Source organism: Solenopsis invicta, chromosome 5 (genome assembly GCF_016802725.1).
Source record: "Solenopsis invicta isolate M01_SB chromosome 5, UNIL_Sinv_3.0, whole genome shotgun sequence".
Classification (NCBI taxonomy): domain Eukaryota; kingdom Metazoa; phylum Arthropoda; class Insecta; order Hymenoptera; family Formicidae; genus Solenopsis; species Solenopsis invicta.
Window position 1 is genome coordinate 12,880,418 of NC_052668.1, and position 25,228 is coordinate 12,905,645.

The window sequence follows — 25,228 nt, forward strand, 5'->3', positions numbered from 1 at the left end:
TATTAGTATCATAGAAAATTGTGGGCAAGCTTTCGACTGTTTCTGTAAACGTCCTACATATTAATATTTCTATTAATTTTTGCAGTTTTTCTGCATATCCTGTGACACGCATATTATTTATGCCAAGGCAAAACAATTTTTAACCATTAAATCGCATGAAGAAACAAGTACATAGTACAAACAAGATTTTATTTAATTCATTTAATATTATAAGTTATACATAACTATTTATGTTCATATTCAATATTTGCAGATTATTTGGTAATTCATAGAATAATTAAAAAAAAAAATGTTTTTTGTACTTTATTAAAACTAAAAAGTAGATTAAAGTAAATTTTTTGCGCAGTTGTCTGTTTTGAAAAAATTAATTTTGAATAAAAGATTAATTAATAATACATTTTATTTTATATAATCACTAAATTTAATATGAATGTACCTCGCCATTTCGAAGAATACGTTTCTTTATCATATCGGCAGGTACCGTCTTTAAATCGTAAGCTAAACCTAAATAAGCGAAAAAGTCGATGAAAGCTGTACTAAAATTACATCTATAATTTCCAAATTCTGACGCTTTATAGTCCCAAGGAAAGACGTGATGATAATTATGCCAGCCTTCGCCAAACGCAAAAATACCAACTCCAACGTTATTGGTGGCGGTAAGTGATCTACATAAATATTAATAATATAATGTAAATAATAATAATCTAATATAAATATTTTTAAGTAACAATACGCAATATTATAAATCTTAATATACAGAGTACAATTCATTAATTTTATGTAAAATCACATACATTATTTGACAAATCAAAAATTACACAATTACGTACTTGTCATATGGTTTCATGCCCCACATGTGTGCTACGGAATTCACCATCCAAGTAAGATGCAGACTTGTGCAATATCTGAATACTGCTATATACCACGAGTACCACAAATTCTCATTCCATGCCAACCAAGGTATTAACGCTGGTATGATAAAACAGCACAACGGCATCAAATACATGTACCACCTAAGAAGAAAATGTGAATGTAAAATAATATTGATAGAAGCGATTAAATAATCATGCCTAATCAGTTCTTGTTCTTGCGAAAATAAGCAGTGTTCGTCGTACTTTCTTTGAAACGCCACAATTGGATCTTGTATGACATCGCTGCAATCAATCGTGGCACCTTTCTTTATGACATCAGGATGTTTACGAACCAGAAGCCAACCCATATGCGAGAAGAAGAATCCTCTACGCACGTTATATGGATCCGCATCAGTGTCGACGAATTTGTGATGCACTCGGTGATCCCTCACCCACTGATAAATGTCATCCTAAAAAATGTAACGTATTGAGGACGATAGGTAAAATTTTGAAAAATCAGAATGTAGAACTTTGATCTCATGTCTAGAGATACATCATTCTGTGCAATACTTTGGCAAGAGGAAAAAAATTAATACTAAACTCACTTCAAAAGCAACAGTATTGAAAATCATTAGGATTAATCTCATGGGCCACTTTGCTTTGTAAGATCGATGGGCCCATAGCCTGTGAGCGCCAACAGTGATACCAAAACCCCCGGCAAAACCAACAAGAGTAACTGTAAATTATAGATTATAATTTAATAAAGTCTATGAAGAATACTTTAATATTACGGAAGTGAATATGACATACGTACACCAAATAAATGACAAACATTTAGCCCGGAATAAATACAGGTATAATCCATAAATGGCAGCAAGATGAATGAACGTAAAAATAATGACATTTCTCCAAACGATTTTCAATTCATAATGGGTCTTATCCAATTCTTTCGTCGATACTTTATTATTTATAGACTTTTCGGTTTTTATTACAGAAATTTCAGATATATCCAACATCATATGTACCTATGTCAAATATATGTTAAAAATATCTTCGTAAAATGTAATTTTTATAATAATCTACAAAATAATAAGTTCTCTGCAGTGTTTTAAATTTACATCAGAAATATAATAATTTCTTGTAAAAATGTTTTTTTTTTTTATCGCTTTCACTTTATTGCTGTTATGTACTTTGCAACAATTATTTTATTTTTCTCATTAACTTTCAAAGATAGTATATTAATATCCAATTACTAAATATGTATTATAAAAAAAATTTTATTTTATATCAGAAAACGTCAGAAGTTTTAAAAGTAAAGTATATTTTAAAACTCCTTAGAAAATATACACTTGTGTAGAAAATTAGCGAGATATAAACTTATAAAGTATTGTTCAGCTAATTTTGTAAATATTACTATAGTTCCTAAACAAAAAATATCAATTTCTCAACAGTTTGTGATATTGTTGCTTGCAGGTTAAATTAAAGAATACTTTAAATAATGTCCGTTTTAACTACTAATAACATTGATATTATTTATTCAAAATATCAAATTAAATCAGTAATGTGATTATGTATGTTTGATTTAAAATGTAAACTCTAAAATGTTAATGGAAAAATAATATCTATATTTTAGAAAATTTCTTACAAATTATATTCAATAAACTTTTTTGTTAAATCAATAGTTTGCCCGTATCGGTCTATCAAGATTACGTAAATTTTTCAATAATGCTAATCTTTTTCCACATTACTATATAAAAATTTTGAAGATAGAAAAGAAGCAACAATACTATTTCTCACTGACAGATCTTCTGCGCCTTAAAACTATGTAATTATGACAAATATCAAAACTCCCTCAAAACTTTCTAGGTAAAACTGCATATTCCCTATGCTAGAAATGCAATTACTTATTTATTATACAAATATTTAATAAAAAATTATAAAATTTTAATCCATACATAATTATACGCTAATACAAAATATTATTTATATTAGAAATAAATATATTAAGGTAGATATCGATTGAAATAACTTTAAACATAAAACAATTTCAAATTTTTTGTTTTGAGAATAATTAATACATACCAACAATGTTCAAAGCTGCAGTAGTACTATTATTTTCAATATTAAATTATATATAATATAAGTGAATATATATATAAAGAAAATATGAAAGATAAATTTTTAAAAATGAGATATATAAAATACAAGATGTAAAAATAATTTGTATAACACTTTTCAATTTTGTTTATGGAAAACAAGTATTTTATTTTTACACTATAATGCACTTAATAAACTTATTTAACAAGTTTTCGAAAAGTATAGCTACTTTTGTGATGTTCTTCGCATGCAGACTTCGGCCCAACTAAAGTACTCAATAAAGTTCAGTTTTAAACTTACGCATATATTACACTTTTTATATATATGATCCGGAACGACAGTATTTCTACGAAATAAATTTACATTCAACAGCATACTTTAATCTTCATTAAGGTTTGAAACATCGAATATATTTATCTGCATCCGGACCTAAGGTCAAATTGTCGGACTGGCATAAATATTTTCTCCATTAAAAATAGAACATGAGAAAATAACGAACGAGAATAAAGTACAATGAGAAGCAAAACTTAATAATTATTGATAGAATATTATTTTTATTTTACTAAACCACATCCTTATTTAAGTACGGTGAAATAAAATTTTATTTCTAGCTAATAAATTAATTAATAAAAAAAATTATAGATATATTTCAGAAAAATGTATATTTTAATATCGCAATCAAATTTTTTTACAACCAATAAATATCGAAAAAGACAAGTAATATTTACTTTTAAATATATCGACTTTTTTATAATAATATAGTATGATACCTTAAAATATTACATTTAAACAATCTACTGTAATAGTTAGTATAATAATGTAGTGTAAATAGTGAAAATTAAATTACAAATAATCTTTGACTATAAATTAATTTACAATTAATTTTAATTAAAAATTAATTTTATTAGTTACACTATGACAATTAAAAACAAATTGATAATATTGACCAATAAATAATTATAATGTAAAACATACTGTTGTAATATGTAATGGTAATATGTATTATATTTATTAATGCTAAGATATAGTTCTATAGGTATATGTGTGCATAAGTAATGTTACATTATCAAACAATGTACGTTATCAATGTAACCATAATTTTGACTGAAAACATGCAACTATCTTGAATAAAGAAACTAATTATCAAAAACGACTTGTTTTCGAAATGATACACATGAAAGAACAGCATAAATCTTATGAAAGGTACAGAGTTATTAGACAAACCATATCTCAATATCTTAGGAAAATTTGCAAAACAAGAACAATGAACTCTTAATATGAAAGATAAGCCTTTATAAATAACAATAATATGAACACATTGAAACTCAAGACAATGAAACAGATATTCGAAATGTCAATCTTAACTCTCTCAAATCTTATCTCGGAAGCAAATCGACAACAGTGTTCCACAAAGACCGATCGCATTGACTGCGACAATAAATTTTAAAAAAATTGAAAGTTATACCATACGTATTAACAAATATGCATATAAATTATTTTTACCACTTACATATGTTGTTAATTTATAAAAAAAAAAGCTTCTGTTATGAAGCTGACAACTTTTTCAATTTTATTAATCAATTTTACTATCTGGATACGGCACAGCATCCCACAGATGATGACTTCCGTCACCATTTTTCATCACAATAGTCTTCACGAGCTCCTCCGACGCTTCTTTGAGATCGTACGTCCACCCGACTTTTGCGAAAAAGTTAATGACCTTGGTGGTCAAGTCATTGGAATAGATTAATTCCGAAGCCTTGTAGTCCCATGGAAAAACATGATGATAATTGTGCCATCCTTCACCGGCCGTTATAAAGCTAACGAAGCTGTTCTCCGTCGGATTAATATGTCTGTTGTTAAAATAAACGAAGCAAAATTATTCTTGAGCAACAGAATAGCGGAAGCTCTGAAGTTTCTTTCGATTAAGCTTTTTACATCTACGACTGTAAATAATTGTGATCTTGATTATCTACTTACGCATCGAATGGCTTTGACCCCCAGATATGAGCCGCACTATTAACGCTCCATGTAGCATTTAAAACAACGACATAACGAATAATAGCCTGTGATACAAAAGCTCTGTACCAAGTCTCATTCCATCCATACACAGGCAACATTATCGGAAGTAGCAAAGTAAACATAAATTTAAGTATGGAAAAATACCTGCGAAACAGCAAAAACTAATTATCATATACGTAATTTTTATCGCATCCCAAGCAGAACAACAAGTCAAAATGACATCAAAGTGAATTGTAATTGATCAAAAAGTGACTTTTAATGATCATTTTGTAGTCACTTTGACATCATTTTGACGTCGTGATGACTCCCTGTTCTGCTTGGGATTATATTTATAAAAAAAGATATTTTAACTATAGGTGTTTCATTGTTTTGACAGCGTTTATTGAAATGTACGATCTTTTACATCCATAAATATTAAATGTTTATTCATAAATATACATCCATAAACATTAAATGTTCCTTAATAAATATGCATCTATAAACATTAAGTGTTCATAATTCATCAAGAAATATCAGTTTCCGTACTATCTTTAAAGTCAAATAACGTTGAAAAGTGATCACAAATTAGTTAAATGATTGATTTAAGAAAAAAATTTTGCCGGATCTTAGTTTTACTTTGGCGTGGTTTCACCAAAAATTTATAGAAGAAACAACGTATTAAAAAGTACGTCCAAGAAAACATACTAAAAATGTACAAAAAATCGTACGAAAATTTCAATTCTAGCATATTTATGCAGATTTTTGTAACATTGCTTAAATTTGTATTGAATTTTGTAGATTGTTGCAGTTACTTTTTGCAGTTATTCGTAATACATATATTTCTATTATTAGAATTTTGTATAATTGATGAAAATTTTGTAAAATTTTTCTACATGCAGAATCAAATGAATAGATTTGTTTTTTATTTTCTTTCCTTTCAATATAAAACTATACCGTGCAATGAACCATTTTTCCACAGACTTACTTGGTGCCGAATACAAAGATAGGATCAGCTAATACATCACTCATATCGATCTGACGACCTTTTTGGATCACTTCTGGATGTTTTTTCATCATCAGCCAACCAACATGAGAGAAAAAGAATCCTCTGCTACTATTGTGCGGATCCGCGTTTGTATCCGTATACTTATGATGCGTCCGATGATCTCGCACCCAGTCATAGGGGTTGTTCTGAAAAAAAGCAATCGTATAGAAAAATTCTTCTATCTTACAATGCACAACACAGTAATATTATAATCGTTTGTCTACCAAGCCCGCTGAAATGTAGCAAATGAGAAGTATAATTCTAAAAGGCCCTTTTGCCTTGTAAGCCCGATGGGTCCACAAACGGTGAATGCCACCTGTGGTGCCAAATCCTCCTATCACGTACATGATAAATACTTGAAACAGAAAGAATTAGATTATTTTAATTTACGTTTATTACGCTCATAAATAATAAAATATTATGCTCCAAAGAACTTAACTATATATTTCAAAACTTAACTGTATATACTTAACTATATATTTAAGAACTTAATTACACACACACACACACACACGCACGCACGCACACACACACACACACACACACACACACACACACACACACACACACACACATATGTATTTAATTAAGTTTAAAATTTAAAATATAATTTTAAAAAATATATATATTTAAAATCTTATTTTATTAGCTAATTATAGGATCCATCATAATTGACAATAAGCATTATTATGTTTGATAGTGCGTATATGTATAAATTTTTCCTTAACTAATTAGAATAAGTATTATTAATTTTAATACTTATTTTTTAAACTGATTCATGAAAATTAATTCTTGTAATGACTTTTGCAAGAACCTATGCGTAATAAAGAAATATTAAAAATATTAGGAATAAAAATTAGAATTTTAGAATTATTTTTACAGTAAACACTACAGATAAATAATAAGTCATGTTATATTCTATTTAACATATTTATGTCTTATATTTTATTTTAATATCCATTGTACGTTACATTCAATATTCATTGAGGGACACCTAAAATTTTAATCCTTACACTTAATATTTAATATTTTTTCATTGTGCGCAGAACTTAACTATATTTAACGATTGCAATTGCGATGATTCATGCAATAAAAATGATACGTGTTACACAACAGAAGTAAAACTTCTAGAACAGCAAAATCTGCTTTTAAGCTTCTATAGCGTGCTCTATACAGTATAAATTAATACTTTGGCATTTTTAATAAACGTGTGATCGAATTTAATCAAGTCAGTTAAAACAATTACTTTTATTTAAAAAATAATGAGAAACCTCTTAGTAGACAAAATTTTACTTTTTTTATTAGTAATTTGTATCCAACAAATTAAAGAATTAAATTCACAAAGAATTTTTTAAAGAATACTCACACCATACAGTCGTCTTCAAATTTTCGAGAAATTTGAATGTCAAACAGACATATAAGAAATATAAATGAAGAAGACCAATAGATATGATGTTAAGCCACTTCAGCTCTGTCTTAAACCAGTCTTCAGTCTTTATATAGTTTTCACTTTTGTTTTGAGTAGCCGCAGAATTTGAAAGATTTTCATTTGTTTGAAAATCTTTCTTCGTACATATTTTTGTGTGTTCTGTATTTAAAATATATAGCGGCATCTTTTTCTTTGAATCACTGGACCGCGAATCAAAGTCAGCTTTACTCTATCAACAAATAGCAGACTGTTATCTTTTTTCTTTCTTTAAACCAATAATTGAAGATTAAATTTGTTACCTATACAAAAATAAGAAAAGGCTTTATAATGCTTAATTGGACATAGTATCAAAGATAATTATTTATTCTTTAATATTCTTAACTTTTATTTTTATATATATTTTACCTTTTAAACTACAGAAATAATAAAAGTTTGTCCTTATAATATGACTGATATCTTTAGACAATTAATTATCATAGTAATTATTTATGAAGCAATTTGTCAATCTATAAAGCAATAATTATTTAATGCAATCAATTGAGCAATTATTGTTATCAAAATAGCTAATGGTAAAATACTTTTAGAAACAAAATTCTATATTTTCAATAAAGAAAATGCTTCATTATCAATTTAATTACTTTTCTCGAACGCACTTATGTAACTGTGTATTTATACAAAATTTTTATGTAGCATTTACACATTTAAATAAACACACACAAATACTTTAAGAAAATTCGTATCAATTCGTAAAATATTTTTATCTAATACTCCATAGAGAGAAAGCACTCGTTTATCCGATACTTATTGGCAGTTCTTGATCACGTATTTCAATCGTAATGACTGAATTGTTTTCTCAGGTTTCAGTCATATACACTTTTACAAATTGCATTGTCAGCATATTGTCCCATTTAAAGCACCTGACATACTTTAAACTGGCTTTATAATTGTCACAATGTTCCAACATTATAATTCACATCTGATCAATTTTATATATAATATAGAACATCCAATAATTGTCACAATGTTCCAACATTATTATTCACATATGATCTATTTTATACAAAGTGATTATTAATAAATGTCCCCACTTTTTACTATACGAGCACGATTTACCGACGGATACGTATTTCTAACATATTATTATATTAGAAATTACAAATGCGTGCTCCTATGGTAAAAAGTGGGAACATTTATTAATAATCACCCTGTATATATATAATACAAAAAATCCAACTTTTATTAAATATTGTGATAGAAAAAAAATTAGTAAACTAATTTGTTCATATAAGCACAGAAATAAATTTAATATAAAGAAACCTTTTGTAGAATTACCTTATATAGAGTAATTCCTTAGTAACTACAACAAATTTAAAGGAATATTTCTTATTTTATAAAGAAAGAGCCTATGGACATATATCTTAAAACGCTTTGTTTTCAAAATACAGTATAGCAATGTTGACAAAGAAATATTAAAAAATTAACAATTCAGAAAACTTAAAGATATTTTTTTATTCAAATTTGATGTACGTGATAAATCCACTGCTTTAAGGCGATGGAGTCGTCAGTTTTATCGATGAACTCGACTTACAGATGCACAATTTACAATACGTACGTACGATTTACGAAACATCAACAGACATCTACATACTACATTACATCGAGATCTCACGTATACATACACATAATTTGTCAAATATTCTCTTAAATAAGGCTTTCCAACTTAATTTTAATAATTCAATATTGTTCATTTATTTATTCTACACTACACCTGGCTCTGCTTTTATTTCGCACAAACAATCTAAATAACGTTTACACGAAGTAAATGTGTCCGTGAATTGACGGTTTTAATCGCCATATTAAAGTAAAAGTCGATGTTTTTAGCAAAAAATGGACCGAAACCCTGCGCGTATACATTAACGTGTGTATTTTCATTCTGTAAAAGAAATTATATTTTTGTAAAATCAACATAAATATAACTTATTTTACAAAATGGTATTTTTGTAATACAGATGACTCTAGCATTGCCTTAATACATAATTCCTTCTATTGATAAACAGAAGTGATCTATTTATGATATAAATGGTGCGCCAATCAATTTACCATGTTAAATGGTGAATTTATCATAAGTGGCAAAGTTAGATTAAAATTATAAATCAAATATTGGGAAACGGTCAAAAAATGAGTTAAATAAAAGATAAAAAAATTTTGTTATTAATTTTCAAATTGATAGAGAGCACATAAAAATATTAAATTAAATTAATTTGCTTTAGCATGATCTTGTAAACAATTAAACATCAGTAAATAAAATATATAAAACAGTATATCGAACAAAATAAATTTTAAAAATATACATATACAAACTGACATACCTAATACTAACTGTGAGTTACAAGTTATATAAAAAAACATGATTAAAATCAACCTATTGAAACTACGTATACTTAAATAAAAACACAAAAGGTAAAACAGAATATGTTACATATATATGTATTTATTTATGAATGATAAAAAACAAATTTCTTACGTTTACCGCATAAAATGTATTTATTCTGATATACGCACACCAAAGAGAGTTCATTCTGATTATTATCTTTAAAGGCACGAATCGATAAGACTGCGATAGCTTTCTAAAAGAAATTAATTGTCAGTACGTAATCGCGCTTAATATATAAATCGTATATTAGAGATAATTATAAAAAATTATTTATAAAAATATAATTTAAGAAAAATAATAATTTTAACACTTAACGTACACATTTGTTTTTCCATTTCTTATAGCATATCGTGAATTATTTGTGTCCATCATTAAGTTTCATTAATTTTATTAGTATATAAAAATTATTAAATAACTGTTATATATACTTTGACATCTGTAAAAAATATTTATACAGCTGTTAATTTAAAAGAAATTATACATGTAAATGTTGTAACTATTGTATTCATCAAAATATTAAAAAAAAATACTCAAGATTTATAAAGAAAAAAAAAATATATATATATGGCACCTATTTTCATTTTATTAAATCTCTTTGTTAATAATAATAAAAACATTTTTTTATTATTTCATATAAACTTAATTTACAAAAAATGTTAATAAATTATTTTATAATAATTGATTTGATTTGTTGTTTTGTTATTTAGAGTATTCAAAATTTTAAAATTACAACATTCTAATTTAACGCAAATAATATTTTACAAAATTACCTGTTAATTTAACTTAAGTTAATTTTATCTTAACGCAGCTTTTAATTGAGTTAGTTTTTTATTGGTGCAAATTTTAACGTAATTAACAAGATAATATTCCGTAGTGTAAAATTTTGATTTTAATGAAACTTTGTATAGATTACATAAATAAATGAATTTAAAAAATATTAGTTGCTATCCAAACACGGTTTTGAGTAATAAAATCACCCCTCTTTTGTAAAGCAATTTTCAACTTTTTTGTTATATCTCAAAAACTATTCAATATATAAAAAAAAGTTTCACAATAAAATTACCTTTATTTATTTTTGTTATCAATATTTTATAAAAATAATTTTTAAAAAGTTTTTTTTTTAATAATTATTTTTAAAACAATAATTTACATTTAAGGCCAAAGCACAGGCTCTTGCAAAATGCATAATGCATAGGAGAATCAATAAATCAAAATCTTTATTTTTCTTTCTAAGATAAAAATAAAAATCTGTGATTTGTTAATTTTCCAGCAAACCAAAATAAATTTATTGTAAATAAATTTAAAAACACAATTTGTTTTAATTTATTCACGTTTGCGCTTTAAAATCTCAAAATATTTTTGGATTCAAATAAATTAAAATAAGAGATAGCTATTCAACATTTTGAATTTAGATGGATTTATATCCCCATTATATTATTTTTAGATTTAAATAAATTACAATACAAAATGAGCTAATCATTATTTTCAATTTGAATGTATTCGTGCCTCGTTATATTATTTTCGGATTTAAATAAATTGAAATGCAAAATGAGCTGTTTATCATAATAAATTCAGATGTATTACTATCCGTTATATTACTTTTGGGTTTAAATAAATTCTTTATATTATTTATATTAGAATTATTTGTATTGTACTTGTATATTATTTTTAGATTCAAATGATATCGAAAAATTTGATGCGAGAATTCAAAAATATCAAAATAAATTTATTTCTATTCATTTCAATTCATTTCCGTTTACTACGTTTTGTATACGTTTTGCGTTACATGTTTTGCAAAAATCTATGACCTTTATAATCTTTTCATCATGTTCGTAAGCTGTTAGTCATCACTTATAATCACATCAGTTATAAGTCAAAACAATAAGCCATAAATTTTGAGAAACTTATATTCAAAATTAATCATATTAGATCATTGCGTCAGTCTATTCTAAACAGTTCTTTTGATAAAGATAGATTTTAACAAACACATATTGCTTTTTGATTAATCAATTATAATTTAACGTAATTTAATGTAATTTAAGTTGTAAAAAGATGTAATTTGACCATCTCCACACAGTCACTGATTACTGACTTATTATTATTTCATGACACACTACTGTCTCACTTATAACTCGCTCCTAATTTTTGATCTATTACTGACAGCTTGTTGTACAAAGTCCATTAGTAGTTGATAACTCGAATTTCAAGGGAAGAGCTAAAATCTTCGAATTATAGAGGTTTCGTAGTTCGATAAGAAAATTTATCCAAGTTTTTGAGTAAAAGAGGATTAATTATAAAAATTCAACTTACATTAGAAGTTTTGTAACGTCTACGAAAGCTAATAATTTTCCGATTATAAGAGTTTTTAAAGAAAAAAGAAATTCAATTTTTGACAAAATTATTTATTACATACATAGATATAATAAATGTAACCATAAAACAAATACTAAGTTATTACTCATAGTTATTTAAAGAATCTGTAATCTGTTATTCTGTGTTAATAAATTAATAAGAACATTGCGAGCATTAAGTGAAACGCATTCATACGCAGCTACAACTTCGAGTTATAAAGACAATGATAGTAGAAGTTTAACTTCTAGAAGTGAACTTTGACTTGTAGAGGTCTGGTTTAAGTTCGAGTTACAGAAGCAAAAAATACCTTTAAATATCTAACAAATAATTTGAATTAAGATAGATTGTATTTCGACTTATAGAGATTTTCCGCAGCAAAGCCGAAAGAAATGAACAAAATTTTCGTCTTACAGAGACTTTCGAGTTATTGAGGTTTGACTGTATAATATTTTATGTAACAAAAATGCTAAAATAAAATAAAATATTTCGTAAATAATTGATTTTTTGATAATTATATCTTAATACAATTACATATACATATAGGTAGACATATTTAAAACAAAGTAATCGATATAGTAATTATAATAACTGTGATACGAGCACCAAAATGATTGAGAAATATAAGCGAAAAAAAATGAGCACGAAACCTAAGATGTTTCTCGTTTTTTTCCATCGTCATAGCTATTAACGTCAAGCTTTCTTGCTCCTCGCCATAAAAAATTTACTGTGTTGTCGACATTCGTACGCCGACCTACCATTCGAGCGATGAATTAAGGATTTGACGAGCCTCAACAAAGGTCGACATTTCACGACAACTATACGTACTGCTTACACTCGTGAAATCGCTTGTTACCAGTGATAAATTAACCAGCAGTACAACTCAGTCAAAATCGTCTTGATAGCATAGTAGTTCAGCAATAGTAAATCATGAGTCATCTTTTTTTTTTTTATTTATCAAAGCTAACGCGACAAAGCGCGAATTTCCAATCTTTCAATTTGATAAAATAATAACCCTTTCAACCTTTCAGATTTGTGTAATGTTGCCGATTATGCGCAAGAGCAAAGTTGATACTGGCAAAGTAAAGTTGTTACTAGTGATGTCAGTGACGATGCACGTTGTCGCCAAACCTTGCATCTTCACGTCGCCGTTGACTTTACAATTGCTATTGGAATACGCGGAGTGGCGTTCTTGGGATCAAGTGGTTCTTTTCGATAATTTCAGCCCGTTCAGTGAGCTTATTAGCTAACAATAAGTTGGAAAAAAGAAAAACGGTTTTTTATAAATTTATTTTTATTTCTAATTTTTTTTCAAATTTAATATAAAAATTAATGAGACCAATAATGAGCAAAATAATAATTAATTATAATTAATATGTTACTACGTTGTTAATAGATTAATATTAATTGTAATTACATGTTCCCGCGATAATACAAAACAATATATCAAACATAAAAGTAAACTAAAGAAGAAGAGATGTTTACTCTCATTAATTTTCAGTTGAAACGAGCAGATGTTTTTAATACATATTTATTTTTTATCAGCTTGAATTTAAATATATTAATCACTAATCTAATGGATCAAATTGTATGTAGAGATTTTTTGCGATCTTATCTATTTATTCATTATTTATAAATTTATCATTGCTGATGAAGATTATAGTAATCAAAACATACAGCTCTTTCTATTTCATTTTTAGATATATTGTTTTGTATTATCAGAAATTGCGATTAATAAATAACATCCTCATTACACATTATTTTGCTCCTTATTGGCCTTATTATTTTCTATATTCTCTTTGTATACCTAATATAAACCGTTTATTTTTTAATTTTTTTTTCTTATTTCTGAGTAAAACAAATCTAGTAGAATCTTATTGCGTTAATTACATTTGAAAAATATTATATGTTAAAAAATTACTGTTGGAAAAAGTATGGCGCTTGAACAGTGAAATGATAAGACAGTAAAGTATATTAATGATTTGCAAATGAATACAGATTGCGTTCTTAATTATGCTCGGCCGTTGATCGAGTGCTTCAGTGAAAAGGGTATCAGCGTTTCTCTACAATCAGCAACGAATCCAAATATACCGGACGCTCTTACAATTCGAACACATCGGGTCGGCTCGATCGTACTTTTGGACGGACTCAATTTGACCTCACCTGATAATATTATTCAAATGGTATAATTCTAATGTTTGTCTATGATAGAAAAGAAATTGTAAAATCTTAAATTCAAATTAAATATGACGTGCACATAGTATTTTTAATGACTATCTTAGTAAAAATACACTAATTTGACATTGCCTTCTAAGAAATGGCTAATTTCTTAGAAATTCTAAGAAAGATCAATTAAAAGTCTGATATTATTATGTATGAAGTTGTTCTTGATCTTTGGTACAGTGACCAGACGCGTAACTCTTATGGCGCAATCACCACAACGTAATAAAATAAATATAAATATTATTTACATAAAATTACACAAATAGACTTATTTATTATTATGTAAACTTGTTGTAAAACTGTGTTACATTTTCGAAACAAATTAAATTTGTTTTATTATGATTTATAATACAGAATACAGAGATTTTACAACTGATTACGATTATATGCATTTGAGAATTAAGTCGAGATAATTTTTTGTAAAATATTTGATCTATTTATAATATTAATAACACATTTAAATATTAAATTATGTAACAACAATAATAATTGGTAAGAGGAAGAATTATAAGCTTATCAAGAAAAATAATTAAAAGTATTTTAATATGTTCTTTTAATGTTTTTATAGTGATAATATTTTTAATTTTTTATGTCATACAGAGAGCACATCGCGTGTTACGTTAGCAAAGAATTGTCTCGTGGGAATAAATTTTCATTTGCCTGATGTTGCCTGGAAATAATTCAATACAGCCACAGATCACATCTCTGCTTCGTCATTCTACAAAAAGTGAATCAATTCTAATAAGAAAATTTTCTTTTTTTATTACAATAATTACTTCGTCTATAACAATTGATAATTGTACATACATCAGATAATAAAAGAAAATAAAAAATTATAGTTAAACCTTAACCACACGTACAAAAATACCTCACACAATTTCGCGGAATAGTAATCAAAAATTATAATTACTTCTTAAATTATTTCTCTAAAATTTAAGTGACAAAGAAAGAAAAGTACAATTTTTACAATGAAATATTATAAATCCGACTGCTCTATCTCTTTCCATTTTTCCACAAAAATTTACAAAGTTAAACTTTGTTTTGATACATCTAGCTAGTGTAATTAAAGGTTATATAATAAAAACTCACAATTTCTTTTTTCAATCCTTTTTTTAACTAGATACGCAGTTATGATACATATTTCTGCAAACAAATCAGATGTACATTTTAAAAAAGTTATTTTTTCTGCACATTTGCAGTACATTACGTATGATCAGAACAAATGTTTCTATAGGCCTCCCAAAAATTTCTGTTCAACTATTATATCTCCTGGCTTATGGTGACTACAAGAAGAAATGACTCCACTATTGACACCGTTCTTCGAGACCTAAATATCGGCATCGACAGTGATGTGGTTGTGGCTACTTCACCGCTACCAAATGACGCTACTGCTTGGATATATGCTCAGAAATATCGAGACAAGTAAGTTAAATGTTCGTGCATTTTTGCGTATGTGATAAAAAATATGCTATGATCATACTTAATTGTAAACTACAAAAGTGAAAAATAAAACTTATTTAAAGGATTGATAAAATACAATGCAATGACGTTGATTAGAATTGTGTCACATTAATTGATTGAGTTATTGTAAAAAAAACAAAATGGTATTCCACAACCCCCTTTTTTCTTCTAATATAACTCTGTCTTTCTCAGTATAGTATTCTGAAAGATAACAAATTAAAAGCAAACTTAAAAGTAAGAAAAGAGAAAAGGGAACGAATGTCGAAGAATTAAAATGTATAAACATGTTAGTTGAATTTGTAACTTAAATAAAATACTTACAAATTTCATTTTATATTATTTGGTTATAGTTGTCTAAAAAATTAAATGTCACTGTTTTCTTCGCTCACGTTATTTTAAACAATGTTACTTCTAGTATGGTTTGTCTACGATACTAGAAGTTGAACAAAATATCATTTACGTTAATTGAGTACTGATACAAGATGATTATGTGACATCCTTGACATAATTTTCAGTGTCCTAAATTTATATCTTATCAACGTTATTTTGTAGCAAATATTATGTCCTTAAACTTGCTTCAAAAAATGTTCTTCTTTAGTAAAAAGAAAATATAGAATAGTTTATAAGCTATTGCTTTACAAGTTATCACTGTGTTATTGCTTTGTTAATCTTCTAAAACTAGTGTGTTATTTACATGAAAGAAAGACATCTTCCAAAAACCATTAAAAAACAATATAGAAATAAGGACAACTTTTTCTCTTGAAATTATCCTTGACTTCTATGCAAATTATTTCTCAAAATCTCTGAGCAAATTGATTTTGAAAAGAAAATGAGAAGAACTGTCAAAAAAAACTATCTCTACACATTCTTCGAATTTATTTGAATAATTACAGACTTAAAAAGTTTATTAAAATTTCATTAAACATTAATTACAATGGTCTTCATTTTTTAGAAAAAGTCAACAATTATTTGTTGAAACTTCATTTAAAAATCATTACAATAAAATGTTAAGTATTGCTCTCCGTGAAATATTACTCTCGGACATTTCAAATAAATTAGTCATCGGACTGATAAGAATACGACGTGGTAACAAGTGCGTAAGTTATTTTTGTTTAATATGCAGACTTTGTTTTAGGTGTTTCGGTCATCCTCAGTAAGTGAACAACAAAAATTTGATATCTATTATTTAAAATAACTTTATAGCGAAGAAGTTGTTTACTATGATTCTACTCGTGACATACAGATTTAATCCAGTGACAAAACATCAAATTCACTACAGAGTATTCAATTTGAGGCAGTGCAAAAATTTGTTAAAGATAACACATTTTTTTACAAACGTTCGCATTAATTACCTTCGCAACACTACTGTAAGAAATATTTGATACTGTGGTACATTAACGATGAACTGTTAATGACTGAGTCGTTAATAAATCACAGTATCAAATGTTTCTTACACTACATTGTTGCAGAGATAATTAGTACGTAGTTCATTAAAAACTCAGTTATTAACAGTCAATTGTTAATGAACCATAATATTGAATGCTTCTTACAATAGTGTTGCAGAGGTAATTAGTGTACACGTTTTTAAAAAAAAAATGTATTATGTTTGAAAAATGTTCACATTGCCTCATAATTTATATTAAATTGAATACTCTGTGGCAAATTTGTTTTGTAAGTCGACACTAGAATATTAAATCGGGATGTCACAACAACGAGTGGATTCACAGTAAACGACTCCTTTACTAGGGGTGAACTATTAAAATGAAATTTTAATAGTTACTAAATTTTTGTTATTCACATATTGAGGTAGCCCAAAATGGTGTCGAAAATAAAGTCTACATATTAAACAAAAATAACGCACATTTATTACCATGCCATACTCTCATCAGCCCAGTGATTAATTTATTTAAATAAAATGTTAATTTGTTGTTCCAGGGTATTTGTAACTTTTCATTATTTTTATCACATTTTTATTAATTTTTATTAACATGTTACCTGTTTTTGTATTAAACGCAAAAAAATATTTTTTTAGCAAAATTATTACTAAAATGTTGTTACATATTTATTGAAATTTCATCTTTAATGAATCTTTGTATTTATCAAAATCATTTACAAAAAAATAGTTTTAATAAAGGTTTAAATGTCTCTTTTCAAATACCTTTAAATGAACATATGTATTGTTTGTTCATTCTTCCACTATCTTTAAATGAATTAAATAAGAAACAAGTAGGGATTTGTTTCCTTTTTGAAAATAGTGGAAATATTTATTATTTGTATGTTTGAGTTATGTAACAACAAGTCATGCTCGGTATTTTTTATCCGCAGCATAATATGTCGGCAAATTGGCAGCAAATACTGAGTTTGTTTGTTGCTAGATCATACCAGCAAATCTCGCACAGTTTTTTTGTGCCAATTTGCTCTTATTTTATAAACAACAAATTTTGTAAATAAAACACAAGCTTAACGAGGATACCGATTGCATTTGATTCAAAATTCTGATTGAATTTACTGCTACTTAAAAAAAAAAACATTGCTATAATTTTGTTTAAAAAGATAGGGCAAGGGATGGAAAAATGAAGAAACAAATAATAAAATATTGTAACAAAAATAACGCGCAAGATAACTTTTTTTTAATTTTTTTTTTTTAATTTTTACGATTACACGCTATTATAACGATAGTAGTAATGATGTGAATTGATATAATATAGAACGAATCGTCTTGTCCCACAGAATATGTCGAGCCCTTAGACGATACGGCGATCGCTTCGAGTTTACAGGACCTCCGGAAGGACGCAACGTCGAGAACGCCACGATCAATTTGAGCTATGCCACTGAGGAAAATCGCACAGTGTCTTTCTACTTGATGCATACTTACAAAATACGTCATTCCGACAATACGAGTCTGATTATCCGATATCACGGTTTTTGGAATCCGGAATTTCACACCCTTAAGCTACCGATGAGCGTGAAGCTCAGAAGTGATTTCAATGGCCTTCCCATTGTCTTTGGAGTGTTAAACGGAACCAGTGATGGACAGACGGACGTTATTGAATCGGAGGCTACAGCTAACGATATCGCACCGCTTTTGGATTTTGCCACCATTGTCACCAATAGTGTGAACGCCAGGTAGAAAAATATACTACTAAAACACAAATAGGTTTTTTATTTATTGTTTTTTAATAATATTTTTAAAATAATACAATGTTCGTAAATCCTTAAAAAAAACTTTGAAGATAAGAAAGTAGATCCTTTAATCTTTGAGAAAATTGTCTTGGAAATCAAATTTCTCAAAGTTTTAAGAAGAGCATTTCAGTGTAATAGCTCTAGAAATAAATAACTTTTAATTAAAAAACAGTTTTTTTTTAAACTGTTAATGATATTTGAATTAACTTTTTTGGCTATAAAGAGACATTCTTAAATTTAAGTACCAACAAATTGTTGACTATTTAAATTTTCTTTATTATATACACAACGGCATATAATAATATACTAATCACTTTCTAGTCACTTTCAGCGATGAATATGTTGTTAGCGTGCAATAAAACACCTCTCATAATCATTTGAAAATTGGAAACCCAAAATTTTTTTAAAGTTAGTTTACTTTAAGATTGTATCCAAACTTAAGAAAACAATATAAAATAATATATTGTATAAAATAATATAAAAAATTGGAAAAGTTGTACAATTTGGACAAAATTTAATTTTCTTCGATCAAAAAATTGATTTTATTTGCAAACTGAGAAACATCTCAGTCATTCAAAAAATGACTGTAATTGTTTCATAACTACGGATGTTACTAAACCCGATTAATGGTAATGTGTAAACGTAGTAAATGATATAACTTTATAGATGTAAATTGAAACGTAAGCGTCATTGTAAAAATCATTAATCATTATAAGAATCTACAAATATTTTGTTCGATCACAATGCCTATTGTTTCTTTGATGTAGAAGCTTTGATGTGGAATAATAGCCTTCGTTGAATATTGCAATAATCACATCAGCAATTTCAAAAGGTCTCAGTGACCTTCCAATTAAATATATACAAAAATAAGCACGTGCACACACACACACACACACACACACACACACGCACGCACGCACGCACGCACAATAAAGAACTATACTTCAAATCAAAAAAGTTCAGAAAATGTTTTATACGACTCCCAAATACAAAAATATGTAGATCGATCATATAATTTGTTACAATTTTATATATATATATATATATATATATATATATATATATATATATATATATATCATTGATCATTCGGCGTTGACTGTTTGCCATTTTGAATTTTTACGCGTCTTACTAATTGTAAGTAAATTGTAAATTATTTTTGCAAATTTAACTTTAAAATTTTAAAAGCATATCCTTATGAAAAAATCGATTGTCGAGTATGTGTTATAGTTATTACTAGGAGTATTTACTACCCATGTAATAGTTACTAAATCGTGCGTATGATTTCAGTTTTAAATAATTCAAATCCTGAAAAAAATATTTCCACGTAGAATGAAAAATAATTCTTTAGGGAGAAATGAAAATAAAATAATTCTGGAAATTTACAAAGCAAAAGTCAGAAATTAATACGATTTATTTGGAACTTTTTCAGCATCGAGCTGGTGCCACACGAAAAACTTGGTACGTTAACTAATAAAGTATGGAGCCATCTTCTTGGCGATGTTGTGACTGGCACCGTTGACATTGGTTTAGGATATATAACGGCAAACGACGAGGAGCGTTGGGCAGAGATGACGTTTAGTCATCCTTTGATACGTTACATGTCAGTAAAAGTCTCAAAAATGAAAAAGTCAGAATTAGCTGATAATGGGCGGACAAGTTAATTTGATTATAATATTTTATATATTCTATTTGTTATATATTCCAAATTTGTTTTTATTTTCTTACATAAATATATTTTGCTGTTTCTCATCATACTATAAAAATATTAATTTCTAAATTATACATTTTATATAAACTTATGGTTAGATCGGCATTAATTAGCATAGATTGTGAGACAAAGTCAGAAAAAGTTTACCCTAAATGTAGATTATGAGATACCATCCTCGATAATACAAAGTCGTTTGGATATCTACGCTTTGGTCTGACTAGTGTAAAAGAGAAGCGTAGTAAAAGGAATTAAAATGTTTACTAGAAAGCGCAAAATTTCAATTTTTAAATCTCATACTTTCTAAATCTAAATCAATGCAATCTTACTAATTTGTAGTGCTATACTTAGAACTGTGATCATCAGTAATTATTCACTATCTTTCAGTAATTCTGATTAAAAGAGGATAGGGAGCAGGTACTCTCATGAACCAGAATAAGAGTACTGTCACTAAGAAACAAAAAATATATTACTAATGTAGTTATAAATCTAGCACTGGCCATTCGGGCCATTCATTGTCATTCAGTAAATATAATGCACTGCCGATTTAGAAAGTAACTGCCCAGTAAATGGAAATGGATTTCAAAGATTTAAAATAAATAAAAATAGATTCAAAAAATCAAAAATTTGGATTTCACAATGATCACTAAAAATCATTCCAATTACAGTTTAAGAATTCTTTAAATCCATTTTAACCCATGAAGTGAGAACCAAATTACTGAATTTCTATTTTTTTTTTAATTAAAAAAAATTATGCGGGTTATATAATCTATTTTAATCCATAAGACGGATTAAAATAAAGTGATTTTTATTTTTTTAATCTAAAAGGAGTTTTCGCGAGTCACCTAATCCATTTTAATCCATGACATATGATTAAAATAAGTTAACTGTATTTTAATTCAAAATGTATTTAAATAAATTAAAATGGACTAAAAATTTTTTATTTATTTTCGTTTACTGGGTAGATATATACTTTGTAATTGTTTATTGTATGATTATAAAACAATATTCTACGCAGGAGAAATATTTATTATCATCCACTAGAAACCGGCACGATGAGAGATATATTTCTACAACCGTTCGACAATCGATTGCTTGGTTGCGTCGCGGGAACATATCTTATCATGTTAATTGCAATGGCGCTGGTTATATACGCAGCTAAATCATTGTTGCATAATGAGGATGAAAAACACGTCGGAATTGGGGAATCTGCACTTTGCTGTTTGAGCATCATGTGCATGCAAGGTTCATCATTTTCTTTCGTTAAAACATATAAAACAGCTATGCTATTATAACACAGGCTTATCATTCTGCATTTTTATCGCTTCTCCGCGATACTAAAAATATATAATAAGTACTTGAGAGGATCCTAAAGTCATCCTGTTTTAACGATTAAACGCAATAATTTTGTGATAACTTTTCATAAGTATCACTTTAACAGATTTGAAAATCCTTTTCCACAATTAAAGTATACGAATTAATACCCGTCTGCAATACTTTATGCAAGACTTTATGTAAAAAACAAAAAAAAATTTTTAATGCAGATCTTTCTTATTATTTCTTAGATGAATATAACGTCTACAGCTGTCAAATCCTCACAATATTTATTCGATAAAAGTTCTGCAGACTGTTCTTCGAAATTAGGATCTCCAGACATTTAAATTACACCAACAAACAACGTCAAGTTTAAATATTTGAACACAAGAATAGAAGACGATGTCAGCGATTCTTAATGCCGAATAATAATTTATTCGGCACCAAGTACTGCTGTGACTGACATAGGCCTTCTATTCTTGTGTTTTAATTTCGTCAGTTCGATATAACAAATTGTTTAAAAATTAGACTTAGACACTTAATTCGATACAAAAAGTTTGTACAAAAATTTATCCATGTGTGTGTGTGTGTGTGTGTGTGTGTGCAATATCGATATAGTAGTATGTAGTGACGTATTGATGTTTCATAAATTGTACGTATATATTACAAATCTTATGTGTGTAAGTCGTTGTTCGATCGGTAAAACTCATGACTTTAACATCCTCTCAATTAAATTTTATACATAACATTCATTACTAATGATTGAAATTTTTAGGATCATCCTGGACGCCTCGAAGCCCATCTGGAAAGACCTTGTTGTTATTCAGTTTAATGTTCTCCCTTGTCATGTATAACGCTTATGCCGGCTTCATCACGTCTATATTGTCGGTACAGGCTACTGGAATCAAATCGATCACCGACCTTCTTTTTAATAACTTCAAACTAGGATACAGTGCCGCCGATGATACATATATAAGAGTAATATTAATATTACATATTGCCATTACTTTTATTCTAGCATTTTATCATATTACACTCAGAAAAATATTATTCTTCTGCTAAGAAAAGCGATTAACCAATTTTTAATTATCTTCTTTTAAGAAACGGTTACTTTGTAATAAATATTTTTTTAGCAATAATTTTAAAAAAAACTTACTTGAAATATATTTACCTGAAACATATAATAGTTATTTAAAACAAAACTTTCCAGTAAACGGAAATAGATTGAAAATTTGTAATTCATTTTAATTCATTTGAATACATTTTAGATTAAAATACTACAATTAAGTTATTTCAATTGTATGCCATAGATTAAAATAGATTAGATGACTTGCAAAAACACTTTTTACATTAAAAGAATAAAAAATTACTTCGTTTCAATCCTATTTCACGGATTAAAATAGATTATATGGCCCGCTAAATTTTTTTGGATTGAGAAAAATAAAAATAATTTCAAAAAATTCTTAAACTAAATAATTATATAGAAATGAATTCATGTGATCATTGCCAAATCCAAATTTTTGATTTTTTTAAATCCATTTTTATCCAATTTAAATATTTTCAATCTATTTCCATTTGATGGATTCTGTGTATATACATAGAAATAACTAAGGGTTTGCGGGTACCCGAAGTTACGAGTATCCGAGCTTCAAGTCGGGATTTTTTTGTTTTTGAGATTGGGTCGGGATCCGAAAGTTTGTAAAGTTCAGATACCCGAAATCGAGTCGGGACCCAAAATTTATTTGGAATCAAAATCGAGTTGGGTCTCTAAATCCTGTCGAAACTCGAAATTGAGACAAAATCCCAAAATTTTGTAAATTTTGAGTACTCTGATCTAAAATCGGGTCAAGAAGCAGTCATAGATTTAAATACCTTATACACTGATGAGAGAAAAAATTACTAAATTTTAATAAATTATTTGTTTGAATATTGCCCTAATAAAATTTTTTCCGAACGTAAATATATATTTTTTTAATACAAGAAATAACCACTAATTTAATTATCATTTTTTATTGAGTAAATACTTATGTTCTGTAAGTAAATATTTCATTGACAGTATTCAAATTTAGTAATTCAATATAAACAAAATGCCTTACGTAAATTTAATAGATTTTTTACCAAATTTACGTAAGGCATTTACTAAAGACGCACTTTCTGTTTCCGGCGGAAATAACGCATTTCTCGTTTCCGTAAGATTAACCGTAGAAAATGAATTCTCACTGGTAAATTAAGAAGATTAACCGCGGAATACATCGGTTTACAGTGTATAGGCTGTATCTGAAACATAAGATTAATCGTAGAAAATGAATTTTCACCAGTAAATTAAAATTTTTTTCCGGGTAATAAATTTTTCTAAAATTTATGATAAGAGTATATTTTAAGAATTATCAAAAAAATACTTTTCATTAAAGATAATCATTAGTAATGAGAAGAAAAAATGTAAATTGAGTAAAAGCTTTTCTTAACAATTAAATTGTTATCTTTCTGTGTGTAATATTTTATATCATTAAGTAAACTTACACAATATCTAAAAGCTACTGTGAAAACATTTAAAATATGTTACGAAAACCTCTTCTTTCGAGCATCTTTTTTACAGTATTACATTACTCGAAAAGGCCTATATTTATTTTAAACGCAATATCGCTAATCATGGGCATACATTACCTTTCAGAATGCAAATGACAGTAATCTCCGTCAATTGTACATAAAGGCGTTTAACAATCGCGAATCCCGCCTGGAGACAAGGACCGGTCTCATGAAAGCTGTCAAAGGACGATACGGATTCTTCGTCAGCGCGACTCTCGCACGGCGAGCCCTTAGAACGACCTTCATACAGGAACGATGCATCTTGAAGGAATTGCTGCTTCCGCAAACGCTTACAATTGTCGCTCTTCCCATGGCGAAAAGTTGCCCGTACAGAAAGATCATCAATCTCAAGTATCGAAGTTAATGAATTTATTTAACACGTTTAGCGCATCTAATTCTTATAGCGTAGATAAATTTAAAATCGCCAAAAGAGAAAAACGATAGTAACTTCCAAATTTTTCAAAGTTAATTAACGAATAGATTCACTGTCGGAATAGATATTAATTCGATCGTTGTACGAGAAAAAAACCTCTTTTAAGAAAGTAGC

General features: G+C 27.5%; 2 protein-coding genes across 2 annotated transcripts; one reads left to right on the plus strand and one right to left on the minus strand.

Annotated features, from left to right (window-relative positions):
- Positions 1-391: 391 nt before the first annotated feature.
- Positions 392-8,269, minus strand: LOC105200011. The gene is made up of 11 exons (XM_026132620.2): positions 7,829-8,269; positions 7,361-7,652; positions 6,219-6,349; positions 5,935-6,140; positions 4,929-5,114; positions 4,528-4,801; positions 1,666-1,876; positions 1,457-1,587; positions 1,116-1,321; positions 831-1,013; positions 392-665 (listed from the first exon to the last, which is right to left on the minus strand). Exons 2-11 carry the CDS (start codon positions 7,605-7,607, stop codon positions 422-424), a joined length of 2,019 nt encoding a protein of 672 aa, XP_025988405.2. The 5' UTR covers positions 7,608-7,652; positions 7,829-8,269; the 3' UTR covers positions 392-421.
- A 4,814-nt stretch (positions 8,270-13,083) lies between these two features.
- LOC105200012 lies at positions 13,084-25,123 on the plus strand. The gene is made up of 8 exons (XM_011167369.3): positions 13,084-13,439; positions 14,205-14,389; positions 15,664-15,851; positions 18,621-19,016; positions 20,506-20,676; positions 21,800-22,026; positions 22,871-23,073; positions 24,767-25,123. The coding sequence occupies exons 1-8, from the start codon at positions 13,247-13,249 to the stop codon at positions 25,043-25,045; spliced, it is 1,842 nt and encodes a 613-aa protein (XP_011165671.2). The 5' UTR covers positions 13,084-13,246; the 3' UTR covers positions 25,046-25,123.
- Positions 25,124-25,228: the final 105 nt, after the last annotated feature.